Source organism: Artibeus jamaicensis, unplaced genomic scaffold (assembly GCF_021234435.1).
Source record: "Artibeus jamaicensis isolate MK-2021 breed Jamaican fruit bat unplaced genomic scaffold, CSHL_Jam_final contig_233, whole genome shotgun sequence".
NCBI classification, from domain to species: Eukaryota; Metazoa; Chordata; class Mammalia; order Chiroptera; family Phyllostomidae; genus Artibeus; species Artibeus jamaicensis.
In genome coordinates, this window is record NW_026521486.1 from 44961001 (window position 1) to 44982050 (window position 21050).

Below are 21050 nucleotides of genomic sequence, written 5' to 3' on the forward strand. Positions count from 1 at the left end.
ATCGTACTATGAACATTCTATATTTAAAAAGCAAGAAGTCTTGCTCTGAAAAAAAAAGAAGGTGGTCTCATCAATGCTAGAGCAACTGGACTGAGTCCATGAAGGTGTTTTGTGGGATCTGGTGACCTTCAGGAGAACTCCTAAGTGGGCAGCGGTGTTGAATTTAACAGATAAGGTGATGCTTAGTAAATTGAGGCTTATTTTTCACTCAGCATTGTTCACCCGAATAACCTCTGCTACTTCAACACTCAGAGTACTGATCGTTGTTATGGAGCTTCGATATACCATTGTTTTTCTAAAGGAATTATAGGGTATCTCAACTTTGGTTGTAGGTAACTAAGTTCTTGGCAGGGGGAAAGGAGTTCCATGATATTGCAGTATAATCAAACAATCCCATGGTTCTCTTTACCAGTGGAAAAGGTCAAGGGGAAAAGCAATATGGCAGTCTTTTGAAGGACAGGTGAATGATGTGGATGGCCATACATGAACTACCAATGAATGATACTTAAATATCAGTGTGTCTTTTAGATGTGGAAATAAAGGAACTGTTATAAAGACTTTCTATTAAGGGCTGCTCTTAAAAGATCCAAGTATCCCCAAATTAAATTCATGCTTCTTAGTTCTTATTTTCTCATAACATTGGCATAATTTAACCACAGCATTCTCCCAATTATCTCCAGAATAAAAACAGGGTATTAACCACCTCTTTTTTTAGGAACAAAGTTCTTAAGAAATAATCAATTACTATTTGCTGGGGTAAACAGTAGTTCTCCTGGGAACCTATTGTTTATTGGATGAACCTTGAAGAAAAAAATTCAATCTGAACACATTTATTGCTTTAATGGTCCTTGGAAGAACATAATCTTATATTCTTCCTTCTCTTATCTTCTCAATGTTTTGAGAGTTTATTTTCCTTCAACACTTTATAGAAACCAGAGTCTGCAAACCACAAAAGTACTCAGACTTATAATGGATTCGTAACATGCAATTTCAGCCTTACTTCTTCTTTCCAAATGTGTAAAACAGCTAAATGATGAATATATAAAAGTATATGGATATAGAACATGAGTGTATATATATACACATACACACTATTCCTTACTCTCCTCAGGGAAGCAAAATATATTTTTCAGGAAGATGTAATATGAAATTCCAAACCTATATAAGAAAAAATTTATGTGGAAAAAACTTCAAATTAATACATCATTGGAGGGTATTGCAATTTGCCATAGTAAATAATTGCTGATAAAAATAAACCTTATACTCTGCTGAAATTTTAAATATAGGAAAGCTGCAGAATATATCATTTATGATGCTTAAGGAATATAGAGATACTCCAGTTCACACAGTCAATGAATGTTATATATGCCCAAGTATTAAGACATTTATACATGATCCTTTAGCTCTGCTTTGTTAGGTTGTTTCCATGGTAATGTAAAGGGGGAGTTAAAAGCCACATTACCATTTCTATTGCATGTGCTGCTCCTATCCTATCCATTTTCATTTCTTTCTTTAAAGAAAAGTCTCTAGAAACTAAAATTTAATTTGATAATGCTTTTATTTCCTTTCTCTCTAGAGTACTACCTATAAATAGGGCATATTGAATTAGCCACCTCTAGTGGGTGTCCCCCTGAGATTCCTGTGCATCAGAAATTGGACATGTAATATCATACAACCTCCTAACATTGGGATTCTTTAAAATTTTACATTAAAATGTGAAGGACTAATTCTCAAAGATATTCCCAACCCTCACACCCTCCCCTCCTCTGTTTCTCAGAGTCCCAGCAAAAAGCAGATGACACATTCAAGCTGGCTAACTAGAGTTTAACAATGGGGCCATTTAGAAAGATGTGACAGAAAATAAGGAAACCAACAAGAAAGAGAGCAGTTTCCTCCTGAGGACAAAACAGTCACATTTGTTCCTGTCCCTAAGCCAGAAGAAGCAAATACAGAACCCAGAGAGGTTGCTGAACCTTTGCTGAACAAAGGCCACCTGTCAGGAGATGCAGTCTTCAGTAGGGTGACACAGCCAGTCATGACAGTGACCTGGCAGGAAGACAGCCAGTGGAATAGATACCCCAACTCTACCTCCTTCTGATACACAGCTAGTGGTCCTCATGGTCAAACCAAACCAAAATCCAGAGGACAAAAGAACCCATTACTAGGGTCTGTATAGATCAGCCCCGCGGATAGGGAGCCGGGGGAGAAATGTGACTGGAGAGGCAGAATAAAAGTATTCACCGCACCCACTAAGGCGTATGATTTAGTGAAAATCACCTTTCATTTTGCAAATAGCGTGGTGGGAGTTTCATCAGCAGAACTAGTTGTATGTTAAAGCATCTGTGGAAAAAGGAGCACATGAAACAAGACACTTGGACATGTAATAAGGTAAGAGAAATATTTATTTACTTTCGCACAAGAACGAGCTTATTATACTAAACAGATTCAACCAAATAATATCAAGTGCAGTAAAACCATGGAATAGGGATGACTTTTCCTGTTAGAAAATATGAAGAAACCATGCCTGTGCATTATTTTCATCATGACAATAACTTGTGTCAAATTTCTTTTCAGAGTGTATACTGTACATAACACGTTATAGCTTCTTTGCTTTGCTTCTGAAAATATAACTCATTCACTGCCTTACATTTTATTTTTTGCAGTGAGGAACCTAACTGATTCGTGAGGCTTCGGATCTAGAGGAGAATTTTCTGCACCGGTGAAGCTCGAAGGCTTTCAAAGCTCTGAAGGGTTCAGGCTGTGTGTCCCCGGGTCAGGGCGTCATGGTGTGGACGCACCCGTGTTCTTCCACACGGGGATGTCAGATGCAGCGGAGGCAGAGTTCTGGTCTAGTTTCGCCTCAAGAATTTTCCTCTCATCATTTTCTCTGGCTCCACACATTTCATAATTGAAAGTTCACTCAGCTATTAACAAAGCTGCACATAGCTGCCCACAAATCATCCACTTTAAGTTTTAACTTTTTAATTTTATTTTTTGGTCTTTTTAATGAAAGAACAATCTTTAAACAGAAATCTCCCGTGAGACAGTTAACTTCACAGTTCCTGAAGGCACTGTGGATCCACTGAGCAACAGATGTGGCCATTCTAAAAAAGGGGAGTGGAGAGAAGCACAGTATGAATTTTTAAGCCATTAGTAAATATTCACACTTATCGATCGGTGCACACAAACATAACTCCATGGTTTATTTATTATTTCTGCGTGATTGGAAGCCCAATCACGGCCCAATACTTTTTGTGTTGTACTATTGCAGAACTAACTATGTTCAGTTATTCATGGCAAATTATAGGCTAGCTCTATTTACCCCATGGCACCCTCTCAAATCACACTGGTCCTTTTGTTTATTTATTCATACAGTAGGGAAGGGGTGCATAGATACACTGAGCAATACAGAATGCATGGTCACTACTGTCACAGGGCTGGGCTTACAGGGTTTCGAGTGGGGAGAAAACTGGCAAGTACCAAATAAACATACAATAAAAAATTATGAAAAGTGCTGGGAAAGACTGGTGACTTAGACTGGGTATTGAGGGGACATGTCACTGTAAAAGTGATATTTAAACCAGGACTTCAAGACATGCATGTGAAAAGCAAACTAAGAGCACATGGGCTAAAAGAGTAAAGGCAGGGGAGTGAAAAGAGTTCTGTGTAGTTAAGAAACCAAAAAAGCACTGGATGAGTATTTTAATTGGTGACAAAAACAGTGCAGAAAGGAGGAGGAAAAATAGACAAGTGGGGGCCAAATATGTATAATTAGTTTTTAGAACAAAAATACAAAAATAATAGGAGGAGATACCCCGCCAAAACTGGAATTATCTTCTTGGCGCGGAGGGGAGGCCCCTTGTAATACAGGCTTCCACCACTAGGTGAGTGTTTCAGGAACCCGTCTGTATCGGTGTGCCAGCTGGTGGTGTGAGAGGCTGTGTTTGAATTCAGTGAATTTTTTTTGAAGACTCTTTCAATGTGTTTGCCCATCTCATGATGGGTGATTTGTGAGTGCACCCACCCACATCATGCTGAGTGTTCAGCAGTCTTTGACCAAAACAGCATGAACTAAATGCCCCATCCTTCCCTGTTTACCCGATCTCACCCGGAGCAACATTTTTTTTGTTTGTTTCCCAGCATAAGAAAACTCCTCAAAGGGAAACATTTTGCCAATGTGGAAGAGGTGAAACAAAAAATGACGGAAACACTAAAAGGCATCAAAATCCACAAGTTCAAAAACTGTTTTGAGCAGTGGAAAAATGACCTCAATAGGGGTACTCCATCAAATGGAGAGTACTTTGAAGGTGCCTAAAGTTTAAACATGTAAGAATACACAATTAAAAAAATAAATTACTTTTTGGGGTCTACTGTCATACAGTGTATTACAAAACACTATATGACAGAAAATAAAAAAGTTTCTTATCTACTTATCTTCAGTTTTTTATTTAATGTTTTTTCAATTATAGTTGACAAACAAATATTGTATTAGTTTCAGCTGTACAACTCAGTGCTCAGACATTAATTTATGCAGTGATCATCTTAATAACTCTCACACGCCCCTGGCACCGTACACAGTTATTACAGTATTACTGACCATGACCCCTATGCTGCACCACAAACCTGCAGCTGTTCTGTAATTGCCAATCAGTACTTGTTAATCCCTTCATTTCTCTCACCGCCCCCTTGCTCCCCTCCCATGTGGCAACTAGCAGTCTGTTCTGTGTATCTGTGAGTCTGTTTCTATTTTGTTTGTGTACTTTGTGCTTTGGATTCCACATATAAATGAAATCATATGGTAATTATCTTTCCCTGCCTGATATGTTTCATTTAGCACAATACTTTCTAGGTCCATCTATGTGGCCGCAGATGGAAACATTTCATTCTTTTATATGGCCATCAACAGACAAGTGGATAAAATAGTTGTGGTACATATACACAGTGGAATCACATCTTATCCTTTCAATTCCTTGCACACGTAATGATGGTTGGTATTGTCACGTCAGGTTAGTCTGACTCTAAAACTCATCCTCTATTTGATATTTTATTGCAATAACTGACTTTAGATCATTGACAATGTATTATATATACTTTAACATGATAAAATCCAAAGTGTCTATTCCTGTAAAATAAAACTTGAAAAAGAAAAGATTTTGATACTTTAGTCTTCGTTGAAGCACACCAAATGGAAGATCCAGTCTATATCCAAGACTGTTCATTTAGCCTCATCATCTTCCTTTATAAATTTTTTATTGTATTTTTCCATTACCATTTAGTCCCTTATACCCCTCCCCCCACAACCATCACACCATTATCCATGTCCATGAGACCTTTTTCCTTTCTGCTCAATCATTCCATCCCCTACCTGTCATCCTGCTCTCCATCTCTGAGAATGCTTTAAGCAGAGCTCTTCCTCTGACAGCAAGAGATGGTCTCAACCATTTCTTGGGTCTCAGGTGGCATTATAAAGCTTTGTCATCATGCTCAGAGGCAGAGATGGTTTGATTATAACCTGGTTATATGCTCTTTCCTGACTCACTGACCCAGTGAAGTTAGGGTGTACCAATGCCTGAGAGTATCAGTTCCTCAAACTGGCTTGTAGAGCATTAGAGGGATTTCCAGAGCTTTTTGCCACTGAGCATGTAAAACTAGCTCTGGAACCCGGTGTGAGAAATACCATTAGTGTGGCTGTCCTGAGCATATTTTCAGAAAACGGCTATCTACGAGTTATTCTCTATCTTACAGGAAAGTCTGTCTTAATTCTATGTTAACATGTTCTGCTGTAAGAAGATAAATACAAACCACATTGGACACACATAAAAGACATTAAAGATTCTAATAAAATATCCCTTGAGATTCTGATTTCAGTGATGGCATAGCTGCTTATAGAAGACTAATCATCCTACAGGTAATGATAAAGTCTAGACAAAATATAAAAAGAACTACCTGAAGCAAGAGAGAGTGACTAAAAGCAGGCAGATACAGAGGGGTTCCAATCACTGAAAGAAGGGAAAAGTAGTGTGTGAGATTTATTCTTACTTGGCATTTCCCCTTAGGGCACCCCCAGACTGAGTGGTTTAGGAAAACTGTAATTCCAGTAGAGAGCCACCACCTGACAGGCTTCTGCCATAGAGAACTATTTTTAGGGCTGTTTGAGTAGCTGGAAATTCAAGAGGAAATATCTAGAGATGAGAGAGTGAGTCCACATAAAAACTTCCCTCAAACCTCTGGCTGATTTGAATTGCAGAAAAGACTAAATAATCAGTTTGGAGGCTGAAAGATCTGAGCAGAAATTTCAGAGGCTACTCACTGAGTATAGCGGTGTTTAGAAATCTGTGCCCTCCCAACTTAGAAGGATGGATGAACAAGTCAGGCTTTCCAATGAAAGCCCAATGGGCCATGATTAGGAGCAAAACAATGTCTCAAGATTAAGAGATTCAATCTAGAACAAGAGTAAATCTGGGTTAGACCTACCTAAGCAGTGTAAAGCCAAGCCTCCTTAAATGCAAAGTGACTGGCCTGTCTGTAGCTTGCAACCTACTGTAACAAAAATAGTCTTCAGAGGAAGCTAATAGAACATAGGTTCTATGCCATAAATCATCCATGATCTCCAATAAACCAGAACAATGATTAGATATGCAAAAAAAGAGACAGGAAAAGGTGACTCCTAATCAAGAGAAATAGAAATGACTCAAAGGCCATACAGATGGTGTAATTAGCAGATGAAGACTGGAAAGTACCTGTTATAAACATGTTTAAAGATACAAATAAAGATGGTTATAATGAAAATAAGATGCTAAATATCAGCAAAGAAATGAAACTATGGACAGAATTAAATGGAAATTTTTGAAACTTAAAAAGAAAATGTCTAGAATAAGAAACTCACTGGATTGGTTTAACAGATTAGAGGTGAGAAAAGAAACAATCACCAAATTTGAAGACAAAACAATAGAAATTATCCAATCCTTAGGACAAAGAGAAAATATTGAAATAAAAATAGAGTGTCAGTGATCATCAGGATACTATTTGCTGTATCAAATATATGTTGTTGGAGTCCCAGGAGGATAAAAGGGAGAAAATGTGGCAGATGAAAGCTTTGAAGAAACAATGGTCAGGTTTTTCTCAAATTTGGAGAAAGAACATCAATTTAGATACTGAAAAATCCAGAAAACACCAAAGAGAACAAAGACTAAACAAAAAAAATCACACCTAAATGGATCATAGTCAGACTTTTAAAATCCAAAGATAGATGTAACTGTGAAATTATGAAGTTGTGAAAGGAGATAGAAGCAAAAGAAGGAAGTATTGCATGCTGGGAAAAATACGAACGATAGCTGAAGGCTCAAGAGGAAATACGGAGACTAGGACACAATAGAGTATCAACTTTAAAGCTCTGGAAACAAACCGTCAATCCTGAAGTCTAAATTTAGTAAAAATATCTTCAAAAATAAGACAATTTTTAGGTAAATGTAAGTTGAGAGAATTTGTTACTAGTATCTTGCAAGATGGAAAATGCTAAAGAATTTAGTAAAAATATCTTCAGAAATAAAACCATTTTTAGAAAAGTATAAGTTGAGAGAATTTGTTACCAGTATCTGCAAGATAGAAAATGCTAAAGAAAGCTACTCAAGCTAAAGGGAAATGATATTAGATGGAGATTCATACATGTGAGAAGAAATTAAAGGCACCAGAAATGTGAATATATATAGTATATAGCAAAACTTTCCCCTTAATTTTACTTATATTTGACTATTTAACTAACATGGAATTTTAGAGTTTAAAGTGTACATAATTATAAGCCTATAGGGATAGAATTATATTCCAAAGTTCTTATATTTTAGATGAAGTAGCATAATACTAAATCTTATTATATTATAATAAATTAATATATTATAATTTCTAGACTAACAGCTAGAATAATAATATATTTAAAGTTTATTTATATATTTTTAAATATTTTATTTATTTATTTTTAGAGAGGAAAAGGGAGGGAGAAAGAGAGAGAGAGAGAGAAACATCAATGTGTGGTTGCCTCTCATGTGCCTCCTACTAGGGACCTGGCCTGCAACCCAGGGATGTGCCCTGACTGGGAATCGAACTGGTGGTGACCCTTTGGTTCGCAGGCCAGCATTCAATCCACTGAGCCACACCAGCCAGGGCTAATATAGTTAAAGTTTAAAAAGGCAAAAGAACATTTAAAATTGAATAATATTTTAAAAAGTAAATAAACAAAAAGAAGGGAGGAATGGATGAATAGGAGTATAAAACATAGACAGGACAAATAGAAAACAAATGGCAAAAAGGTAGCCCTAAACACGCCAATGTCAAAAGTAACATTAAATGCAAATACACCATCCCTGACTGGTGTGGCTCAGTGGGCTGGGCATCTACCCACGAGCCAAAAGGTCCCTGGTTTGATTCCTGGTCAGGGCACATGCCCGGGTTGCGGGCCAGGTCTCTGGTTGGGGTGCAAGAGGCAACTGATCAATGTTTCTCTCACATGTCAGTGTTTCTGTCCTTTTTCTTCCTCCTTTCCCTTCTCTCTAAAAATAAATAAATAAAATCTTAAAAGATATAGACTAATAAATAGACTAAACACTTAAGTTAGAAGAATGAGATTGTTACTCTGGATAAAAAAGTAAGAATCAATTCTATTATACATCATCTATGAAAATGCACTTAAAATAAAACCATAGTTAGGCTGAAAGTGGATAGATCAAAACAATATATTGTAAGTCTAAATGAATGGCAGGCAAAATTGAGTTCAAGTCTAAAAGCCTTGCTAGAGCGAGGGACATTACACAATGATAAAATAGTCAATTCACCAGGAGACATAAAAGACTACATACTGTGTGGATCCATTTACATGTAATTTGAAACTAGGCACAATAAATCTATTAGAATGAAATCAAATTGAGGTTTTCTCTGAGAAGCAGGACCGCCTGGAAGGGGACACAAAAGTACTTGACAGAGTGTTGGGAATATTCTATATTTTGATTTATTAAACTGATCAAATTATATACATAATAATTGTACATTTTGCTATAATAAATATTTCCTTGATAAAAACTAAAATGATCTACTATAATTTAGTCTGACCGAAAACAGTAACCACCTACTGTCATAACTAATTATAAAAACTACTTATTTTTACATAGCAACATAGTACATTTCCTTACCATCCTGTTATTTCTGGCTATTATTATTAAAGAGGTCATTGTCACTCTTGTCATGCTAAACTCTAATGATCAAGATTAGAAGACAGTCTCCTTTTATTTTAAGTAATATATATATTATATATACAAGTATAATGTGTAATATATTTAAATATTTTATAGTCAATACATTATTATTTAATTATTAATTTAAATTTATTATATTACTAATATAATTCATCTGTTATAAATTTTTATACCAATTATAATCTACTGTATAGATTACAGATTGTATCTACAAATACATATTTCTTTACTATTTATGTAATTATTAATTTAAAATTTACATGCTAATAGTAATTCATCTGTTATATAGATTATAGATGTATAAACATAAATTATATAGATTATATGATTAATCTATATAAATTATACAGATCATAGATATATATACACATTAATTATATAAATATGCATATATAAATAGACTTTACCTAAATAACTGATATATATTTTATAACTCGCTATAAATATTTTAGTATAGTTTCTTAGAATTCATTTTTTTATTCTTTTATTTTCAATTATCTTGCAAAACACGTATGTAACATACATATTTCACCTTAATATTTACTACAAATATCGTTAGTACTCCAATGGCTGAGTAATATAACCATATAATCATATAGACTATGTAACTATATACAATATGAATATTGCATCGTATAGATTTATTATACTTATTTAACCATTTTTCTACTGGATATTTTTGTTTCCTCCTTAACTCTACATGACAAATAATGTTGAGGTGAATACTGTCATGCATATAGCATGTTGCATATTATAGATGATTTCTTTAGCTTGGATTCTCAGTGTGGAGATTAACAGGTCAAAGGATGTCTGTGTTGAAACAGGGAGTTGGCAAGAAGGTGTATGTGTGGGCTGTTGACGTGTCTTTCTTTTTAGATTATATCCATTTTATTTTCAGAAAGAAGGGAAGGAAGGGGGAGTGGGAGAGAAACGCCAATGTGTGGTTGCCTCTCACATGTCCCCTGCTGGGGACCTGGCCTGCAACCAAGGCATGTGCCCTAACAGGGAATTGAACCGGTGACCCTTTGGTTTACAGGCTGGTGCTCAATCCACTGAACCACACCAGTCAGGTGACATATTTTCAGTGCCCCTAACAGTGCACATGAATTACAATTCTAGTAAATCTCTGTCAGCATTGGAAATCACTGTGAAATATTTTCTTTTTATTGTAGTATAGGAAAATAATGATTCATTATTTTAATTTATATTTATTTCAACTATTTAAAGGTTGAATATTTTCCTCTTTTTTAATAGCTATGTTTTTAATGAATTCTTTATTCATCTATTGCTGATTTATTTATGGGGCAGTAAGTGTTTTTCTTATTAAATTTTATGTATTGCGATATTTAACCTAGTAAAGAAATAATATCTCCTGAAAATATTATTCCAGTCTCTAGTTTTGCCTTTCTGTTTTGTAATTTTATCTTTAGAAGCCCTAACTTTTCTTTGAGGTATAGATTATCACTTATAAGTTAGAAAAGGACTCTCCCTTTTGGAATTTTGGTATTTAATCACATTTCATTGTTTTGACTTATTTTAACATTTAATAATTTTTTCACATGGAAAATACTTTCTTTAAATTGTTTTCCAGTCATTCAAATATCTGTGGACTACTCCTTATTTTAAAATACTGATTTGCAAAGCTCTCCTAATCACCCCTAGGAGTCTTCATTATAATGTTGCTCATTTATGGGATATTTGTTTCTGTAGGTAGCACTACTTACTTATTCTAATGTTAGTACAGAGGTCCACTTTCAAAGCTTTAAGTTTGCTGTTTCAGACAGATGAATGCAACATTTAAGAAGTTAGCAGCCTCATACTCACAAAACACTAATTTTTTCTGTATCTCAATTATTTCAGTATTACACCTGCATTTTTCCCAGGAGTTAAAAGTACGTCCCTCCCTGGGTTTGTAATTTCCAAAGTGTTCCTCCTAGTGTTTATTTATCAAAGGATATGACTCCCTAATCCCTCCTTTCTCCTTATTTCTCAACTAGATACATGGTCTTATGTGTGGAACTCAAAGCATAATGGCCCGGAAGCACGATGACCCATCGGTGGTGGGTGTCTATTAGATTTGGGAAAGACAACCTTAACAATTCATCTTTGACTCAAGAGTTTAACTTCTGCGTGGAGGAAATATTTTTTTAACCTAAGCAAATTAAATTTGAAGACATCTTTAAAAAGGGAAAGGAAAATCTTACTCTATTCCATTCACTAACTCCTAATTCCTCAAATCTTCTGTCCAAAGTCACTTCCTCAAGAAGTAACTGGTCCACGCATTGACGGCCCCCTAGCTCAGCACCCCCTTCCTTGAAAGCATCCACCACAGTCTGTAACATCTTTATCTGTGTCATGACTTAATGTCTATTTATTCCCCTTGCAACAATAACAGTCAATATTTATTGAGTGTGTACTCTGACTCCAGACACTGCACTCTTCACCTCTAGACCTGCCCTGTCCAGTAGAGGACACTGCATGGTGACAGAAAGATTGTCTGTGTGTGCTGTCTACTACGACAGCCACGAGCCATGTGACTCTTTAGCTGTTGAAATGTGGCTAAATGACTGAGAAATTGAATATTAATTTTTTTAAATTTTAATTAAGTTAAGTAGCCATATGTGGCTACTGACTACTGTATTGGACAGTACAACTAGGTGATAATTTTCAGGAATGATCCTGTCTGTTTTTGGTTATCTTTATACTCCTGCAACTAGCCCAGTATCCCACACAATCGAGGGAGTAGGACAGAAAGAAAATTAAAAATGGTGGTCTGAAAGCACCCAATTATGAAGAACATTCGCCTGAAGGCTGTTTTTGAATAAATTTTATTTTTCAAGTAACACAGAATAAACACAATAAAAATAAATATTTGGGATAAATTTGGTAAAGCTGAGCATATTCTTTTCCCTTTAATAAGAAGGGAAAAGGAAAATAGTGTAAAATTTGGGTTGGCCAAAAAAGTTCACTTAGTTTTTTCCACATGATAGCAGTAGTAGCACTTTTTTGTCTTTATTTTTATTTAATTAACTTTATTTTTTTAAATATATTTTATTGATTGTGCTATTGGAATTTTCCTGATTTTTCCCCTTTGTCCCTCTTTACCTAGCACTCCCCACTCCTCAGGCAATCCCCCCACCCTCATTCATGTCCATGGGTCATGTGTATAAGTTCTTGGCTACTCCATTTCCTAAACTGTAATTTACATCCCCATGGCTAGTCTATAACTACTTATTTGTACTTCTTAATCCCCTCACCTCTTCACCCATTCCCCCACACCCCACTCTCATCTGGCAACTATCAAAACACTCTCCATATCCATGATTCTGTTTCCCTTTTTTTTGTTTGCTTAGTTTGTTTCTTAGATTCAATTTGAGAAATATGCATTTATTGCCATTTTCTTTTTCATAGTTTTGATCTCTTTATTAAGGCCCTTAAACATTTCATAAAATAATGGTTTGGTGATGATGAACTCCTTTACTTTTTCTTGTGTGGGAAACTCTTTTATCTGCCCTTTGATTCTAAATGATAGCTTTGCAGGGTAGAGCAGTCTGGGATGTAGGTCCTGCTTTTCATGACTTTGAATATTTCTTGCCAATCTCTTCTAGCCTGAAAAGTTTCTTTTGAGAAACCACCTGACAATCTTATGGGTACTCTGCTGGTTTGAATTGTGGTGTGTGTTGGTGTGGGCCTCTTTGCATCCATCTCGTTGGGGACTCTCTGTGCTTCCTGAACTTGCATGTCTATTTCCTTCACCAAATTTGGCAAGTATTCTTTCATTATTTTTTCAAATAGAATTCTAGTTTCTTTCTCTTTTACTTCTCTTTCTGGCACCCTACTGAGGTGAATGTTGGAATGGTTGAAGTTGTCCCAGAGGTTGCTTATACTATCCTCATTATTTTGGATTCTTTTTTCTTCTTGCTGCTCTGACTGGTTGCTTTTTGCTTCCATAGGTTACAAATCATTGATGTGATTTTCAGCTTCATCCACTCTACTGTTATTTTCCTATAAATTGTTCTTTATTTGAATAGTGTATCCTTCAATTCTCATTGGATCTTTTTTATGCTATTGAGATCCTCACTAAGTTTCTTGAGTATCCTTGTAACCAGTGTTTTGAACTCTACATCTGATAGATTACTTATCTCCATTTTTTAAAGCTTTTTTTCCTGGAGTTTTGATCTGTTCTTTCATTTGGGCCATGTTTCTTTGTCTCTTCATTTTGGCAGCCTCTCTGTGTTTGTTTCTGTGAATTAGGTAGAGCTGCTATGATTCTGTGTCTTGGCTGTGTGACCTAATGTAGTAGGTATCCTATAGGGTCCAGTGGCACAGACACCCCTATCACCCAAGCTGGGTACTTGAGGTGTGCCCTTCATGTGGGCTGAACATGCCCTCCACTTGTAGTTGAGCCTTGGTTGCTGTTGGTCAGTCAATGGGATGGATTTACCCAGGCCAGTCAGCTGTCAGTTGTCAGTTGTGACAACTGACCACCATCATCTTCCCTCCATGGAGGATCAGCTGTTCAGGGACAGGATGGTGTGCTCTGATATGGTGGTGGTATAGCTGCCCACTGGGTGCACAGGCTCTGGGGTTTCTTGGGTGGTGAAGACCAAGGTTAGCCCCTACCTGTGTTTTCCCCTGGGCCACCCTGCCTGAGCTATACAGCAATCTGAAATGGCTGCCACATGTGCTGGGCTTGGAGATTCCCAGGCAACCAGAAACTGTGAATCTAGGCTGGCTACTGCTAGTGCCTGGGGCTCACTGAGGCCAGCTGTTGTTTATTTGATAGGATTTAGAAAGTTGTGAAGCATGAGCCAAGAACAGCCATTCGTATGAAAAAGCAGCTTGGGTAGGCCATAAACTGGGTGGGGAGGAGTATCTGGGGATCTCCAAGGGGGCTCAAACAGTGTTAGCCAGGCTGATGGAGTCTCAGATATAGCAGCAGCTTGCTGGCTTTGTGTGGGGAGAGTTCAGGAAAGGGACTATTACCTCTACTTGCCTTGATGACAGACACTTTAGTTTCTCCCTGTACACCACTGGTGCCTTTTAAGCTGCTACCCTGGTGCTGGGGCTCAGAGGGAGTAAGTCTAAGTAGGTGAGTCTGTGTGTGGATTCTTTAAGAAGAACTGCCTGGGACTCTAGAGTTTTTTCCCACTGACTCAATCCCTGGTGGATTTTGCATCCAGAAGTTGTGGGGTCTTACCTTCCTTACACGGGAACCCTGGGCTGGGGGGACTGGCAAGGGGCTAGGACTCCTTGCTCCTGAGTTATCCCTCCTGGATTTTTATCCACCACACGTGGGTGAGGGACCACCTTGTTCTGTGTCTGTACCCCTCCTAACCAGTCTCGATGGATGTGGTTTCTTTAATCCTATTGTTGTTGGACTTCCATTCAGCTCCATTTATGATGGTTCTGAGTGATGGTTGTTCTGTATTTTGGTTGTAATTTTGATGTGGTTTTGGGAGGAGGTGAGCCACACCTGCCTATGCCACCAATGTGACCAGAAGTCTGCTTAGTTGTCATTAACTTTATTCAAAAACAATTTTTATATTGTATTGTGACAGCTGTCATATAAACTTACATTAAAAATACTTATCAAAATTGGTGAATTTTTGTGCAGCCATTTTAATTTTGAAGATAGCAGAAAGCACGTAACATTTTTAGCACATTATGCTTTATTATTTCAAGAAAGGTAAAAACGCAACTGAAATGCAAAAAAGGATATGTGCAGTGTATGATGAAGGTGGTAGAGACTGATTGAATGTTGAAAATGGTTTGCAAAGTTCTTGGTACTATTGATATTTTGGGCAAATAATTCTTTGCTGTGGGGATGTCTTATGCATTGAAAGATGTTTAGCAGCACCCCTGGCCTCTACCTACTTGAAGTCAATAGTGGGAGATAGCTGATATACTCAAAATATCCAAATCAATAAAGTTATTTGTGAAAATGAAAAATATCTTTTATGGATAAAACTAAACAGACTTTTTGGCCAACCTAATACTAACTTCTGAGAATCAGCAGTTACCTGACAAAAAAATTAATTTAATGCCAAAATACACTTTCAGGGATACATTCCTACATGTATCCCAGCCATGTTAGGGATCCATGTCGGAGCCAAACAATCCTAGTAGGTGTTTAATGACAAGTTTCTTCACTCTCTTTACTCCAGAAAACACTGTTATTACCAAAAGCATTTTTTTTTATTGGAAATATCTGTTTGAGCCATATTTGGTGTGTTTTTTAATTCCATTACCTGATATGTACTTTTGTTGTCACTACTCAGGACAATAGTCTAACAGATTAAGAGTATAAGGGGACTCAATTCTATTTGGTAACTAAATGTCAGAAAGTATTTCCCTGTTGCTCATTAATGCTGAAGTTTTAGATATGAACTATTAAATGTACTCATTAAATATGTATTAAAATAATACTGCATATATATTATAGTAACTTTTTTAGTAGTAGTAACTTTCAAAATTGTCAACATATTTTCAGAAAATAGCATTAAATGTTCACTCCAAAAACTTTGCTTGATTGGTAAATTGCATGATTAAAAGAGCTAGAAATTTGGGGTTGAAATAGATAATAGTATCATAAGGCTTAAACCACTTTATATTGTCCTGTTACATCAAGCCACTCTAGTAAGAATTTGTACTAAGTGAATCTGAATTAAATTGCTCTATGGAAAATTATTTTTAAATGAAAATGCTCACTTAAAAAAAGAGCTTTTGCACATATCTGGCTGTGCTATGTTAGGAAAAATCTGACATCTTTGCTTTCTTGTTAAGTGTTCCATATTTTTTACTTAGTTTTAACATTCCTTCCAAAATTATGACTATGAAGAACAATGGCCTCTAAATCCAATGCTTATAAAAACAAAAATCAAAGAAGAATACTTTCAACTTTGTCACTACTTATGAAAACTATGTCTATGTTATCTGTATTTTTGTTCTTATTGAAGAGGCACAATGCTCTCTAATAAGAGGAAAAATCTCTATAATAATTTTTTCTAACTGAAGGACTAAAATATGGTAAATAACAGATCTTAAAATTTTCAGCTCAATGTAACTGATCACAACAAACCAAGAAACATTCCCATTTTGCCTTATTGATTTCCACTTTGGAAAATGTAATATATCTGCTTTGTCAATACATCTTACAAACCTCATAAAAGGGCTGATAAAAATCAATACAAAATAATATTGTGCTCTATTATGAAGGAAGAAACAAAGTTTACTGTTGTAAGTTTTTTCCTTTCTCTTTTTTCAATGCATGCACAGTTAGGCACTTTAGGGCAATTTAAGTGGGTTGTATCTGTTCTAGTGATGGAAATAACTGATCATTCCAGCTTCTGACCATGAGCCTCCTTCTCGAGGCCAGTGCACTAAAGGATGCATGTGACATTCAGCCTAGGCATTAACAATGCTGATTACCACTTCTCCCACCTCTCTTTGAACAATAAGTAGGCAATAAAATGCTTCCCATTGGCCAGGTTATGCACATTAATATCTCTGAGTCCTGGGAGCAGCTGGCCAAGTGTGCCCTAACTGAATTTAATTGTCTTTACCTTGCACTGGCACAGAGTACACTCAGTGCCGTGTTTGATCCAAGAGGAGCCAGTGAAGCGAACCACGTTCATCTCATCCAGGCAAGTTTTGGTGATGTCATTGCGAATGGTGTCAGCCTGGCAAGGGTCGGTGACACAGCGAGGGCAGCACTCACTCTCTGGGAGCACACTGAATTCACACTCCACCTCTGGGCAAGGCAGGGGCCAACAGTCTACTTCCCCTTGCTGTAAGGAAAGCAGATTTGCAAGGGCAGAGGGAGGGGAAGGGAGGACCGGGAAGGAGGCGGGCGGGAGGGAGTGCGGTGTTTACTGCACAAGAACATATCTGACAGACATTTATACTCAGACTTGCAAAGCTGTGCATCTTGCTATCGAAGTGATGAGATCTATGCTGCAGCTGAAGTTTAAACTGGCCTTCAATGATTAAACAAAAACAACAAAACAAAAGCAAAAACCAGTCTCTTAAACAATCAAGTTTGCATGCCCCTATCTTTCCTATAAAAAAGGGGAATTATTTACAATGGAAGAGGTTTTTAATTAACTTTTTGCCTATGCAATCTTTTTAATTTTTTAAAAATATTTTCCCCTAACTTCTCATTTATTCCCTTCTGCATAAAAGAAACTTTTGCCCATTTATGAGAAAATAAACAGAAATATGAAAGGAATTTGCTAGTTTTTCTTTGCTCATTTATATGTTTCTCAGTATAGGAACTTGGGTGGGGAATAAAATTAGGAACTGATTTCAGCCTTTTTTATTCCACATTGGAAAGCTGTATGAATTGGATCTTTCTAAAATGCAGTTCCTACCTGTATCCTATTTTCTCCGTAATTCTCTGTCTCAGGGTTTTGGAGATGAAGGCCGCCTTCAGGCACAGAAACTGACCTTGCTCTTTCAATTGATTTTTGGATTGAAAGTATAAAAAGGAAGCAACAAAAAAATACTGCCTTAAAAATATCCTCACAAACAAGGAAAACTAGCTATAACTTTAAAAGTAGTATCTGTGAAACTTTCTTCTATACAGACACATAGACCAAATTTTTCTCTTCCACTTGTACCATGAGAAAGAAAGAAGACCCTTGGTCAAATGGAAAGAAGACCATATTTTCTTAATTGAGTCTATACAAAAGTGTCTTGATTTTGTTTTTTAAGTCTGAGTGTGACTGACAGAAGTAGATTAACAAAAGTTCTACTCGAAAAAAATGATTACTTTCATGAATGCCATTGTTGTATTTGTAACAAACATTTAGTGAGTGCTTACTATTGGATTGGCCAAAAAGTCCATATGGTTTTTTCTATAAAATAAAAGACATATTTTTCATTTTCACCAATAATTCTATTGATTTGGATATTTTGAGTATGTCGGCTATCTCCCACATAGTATTAATTGTTCTCAATTAATGCCACAATTTGATCACTGTCCATTTCAACTGGTCTACCTGAGTGCGGAGCATCGTCCAGCAAGAAACCTCCAGCACGAAAGTTTGCAAACCTCTTTTGACACGTTTGATCAGTCACAGCACCTTCTCCATACACTGCGTGAATCTGGTTTTTTTTGCATGTCAGTTGTGTTTTTACCTTTCTTGCAATAATAAAGCATGATGTACTGACAATGTTGCATATTTTCTTCTGTCTTCACTATTAAAATGGCAGCAAAAAGTTGGCCAATTTTGAAGTTTTTTTTAAATTGCAGGCTGATATGACAGCTGTCACAATACAATCTAACAAATTTGTTTTCAAATGAACTTAAAGGCAACTAGGTGCTACTACAGCCATCTTACAGAAAAAAACAAATGAACTTTTTGGCCACTCCAATATATGCCATTAGGTATCTGCTCTAGATGCTGCAGTCTAAGTAAGCTTTGCAGGAAGAGACTGAGTCGGCTGGGGGGGTCTCTTATTTTGAGCTCTGGACATATTCCTGGAAAGAAACACAACGTGGTGCATCATGTCTACCCCGGAACATCCTTCCCAGGTCTGGACCTCACAGCGCCATCTGGTCATCCTAACCACACTCGCTTTTTCCTAACTGCTGACACTACAGCTGGGCAATGAGTGTTTGCAGAGGGCAGAGAACCAGATCTTTCCTATCTAGAGTCTGGGTCTAAACTCTTCCCAAACTTCATGTAGCTGAACTCACCAGGCAGTGGCACTGTTGGCAATTCTGGACCCAGGTGTCACCGCTATTGTACAGGGTTTCCCCATTTTGATGGAGGCACTGACTGCTAAGCCTTGGGTCACATTCAGGGCAGCAAAAAAGATCAACTGTGGGATTCTCACAGTCACAGACCATTCGACGACACATTACAAATCCATTCTGTATGAAAAGGAAGAACAGCAGTTACCCAAAGCCTCCTTTTCTCAATATACTAACATATGTGTGTTTGTACTTGTATGTACATATATATATATATTTACATATAATAGGTATATAAAATTTTAGATGTTGACTTGAAAGTTGAGATAATTTGCACTGTTTACCCGATAGAATTGATTGGCTTTAAAGTTTCATTTTGTAGCTAATGTACAGAAATTATCCAAGCTGGAGAACTTCTGATTTCCTTTCCACAAACTATGTGGCTAAAAAGAAATTTTGCAGAAATGGCCTGAATAAAATTGTAAGTACTACATGGTCCTTATGTGTGTATAAATGTGTGTGTGTAAATGCATGTGCACTTGTTTACTAAGACAATAATTTGAATGCTAACTAAATTTTGTTTCATGTGAGGGGGTGTATATTTGGTAGCTAGTCAACAAGTCTTACATGTAATTAAGTTTATGGAATATTTGAAACCTTATGTTTTTGTATAAATTTTATCAATTTCTTTCATAATAGTTGAGCCTTTGGTGCATAGCATTACTCATTTAACTAAAATTTAAGTCACTGTTATCAGTGGTGTACATGAACATCTCTCTAAAACTTAAATATAGCCCAGTAGGTATTTTTTGCTCCTCGGCCACAGCACATCCATTCTGGCTTCATTTATGCATTCGCCAAAATGTGATATTGTGACTACGAAAACAATAGAATAGTTAGTGACAAGATTTCAGCAACATGTGACAAATAAACATATTGTGGTATTTCCATATAATGAAACACTATTCAAGAACAGGAAGAAATGGCTTACTGATATACGTGTATGCCATGAATATAAATGAATGTCAAAAACATAACACTGACAGGAAGAAACCAGACACAAGGAGGATGTGCTATATAATTTCATGCATATAAGGCTCTAGAAACTACACATCTAATCTTCAGTGACTGGAGATGGTGCTTGCTTGGGGCTGGGGCATGGGACTGACCAAGAAAGGACAGAGGCAACAGTTTGGGTAGGTGAATGTTCTATTACTACTCACTGTTGTTAAATGGACATATAGATTTTTCTAAGTTCATTAAGCTGGTCCCTTGAGATATATGCAAATTATACTTCAATAAAAATGACTAAGTTTTTTACTTATACTAACCTGACATGAGCACACAGAACACCGGTCATTTTCCAACACCCAAATCTGACCATTGTGCTTAACTTTTCCATCATGGACGCAGTCCCCAGTACAGTTCTTTCCATGAGGACATCGGCAATCGTATCCACCATCCAAGTTAAAACAAATAGTATCATTGGTGCAGCTGTGCCTGCCGGTCCCACACTCATCAATATCTACAGTTAAAAGAAAAAAAAGACAGCAGCCAATGTACATAGAACACGCTTGGTTTCAAATGACTGCAGTCAGGCAAATTGTCTCCTGACGTCACACATAAATTAATTTTCATCTTACTGGCATGCCTTTGTTATCAATTGCTGACTAAAGCAATATTAATCATCTATGGATTTCCCAGGAAAATATTATCATGTTTGACTTCAGACACCAAATAACCTTGCTTACATTTTTGACTTTTATATCTCTGTAAATACTATTAGGCTTTATGAAACACATTTTTTTGAAAGTTAAAAATGAGAGTCAATTTATCAAACAAACCCAGTTTGGCAGTGGAAATTCTAAAAGGGCCTATGATTTTTTTTATTGAGGAAATCATTGTTGATGTTAAAATGGTACAAGCAGAAAACCCTTTCTTAGTGGGAGATAAAATGTCATGGGAACCCTGAGGCATTTCATTCAATTTCGAGCCCAATTCTCAGAGCCATGTCAGCCACGTGTAAGCTTTTTTCTGCTTAGCCGTTCTTCCCTGACAGCCTGGGAATTGCCACACCATCCTGATACCCTGCTCTTCCCCCACAGAAG

The 21050-nt window shown here is 36.7% G+C and overlaps 1 protein-coding gene across 1 annotated transcript in view; it reads right to left on the reverse strand.

Annotated features, from left to right (window-relative positions):
* Positions 1-2428: 2428 nt before the first annotated feature.
* The window catches only part of NELL2 (neural EGFL like 2), a 334594-nt gene continuing 315972 nt past the window's right edge, over positions 2429-21050 (reverse strand). Inside the window, exons 18-21 of the mRNA XM_037162321.2 lie at positions 20274-20467; positions 18946-19122; positions 16808-17032; positions 2429-3104 (exon numbers count right to left, since the gene is read on the reverse strand). Coding sequence (XP_037018216.2) covers positions 3054-3104; positions 16808-17032; positions 18946-19122; positions 20274-20467 — 647 coding nt within the window. The 3' untranslated portion in view covers positions 2429-3053. The remainder of the gene's footprint in view (positions 3105-16807; positions 17033-18945; positions 19123-20273; positions 20468-21050) is intronic.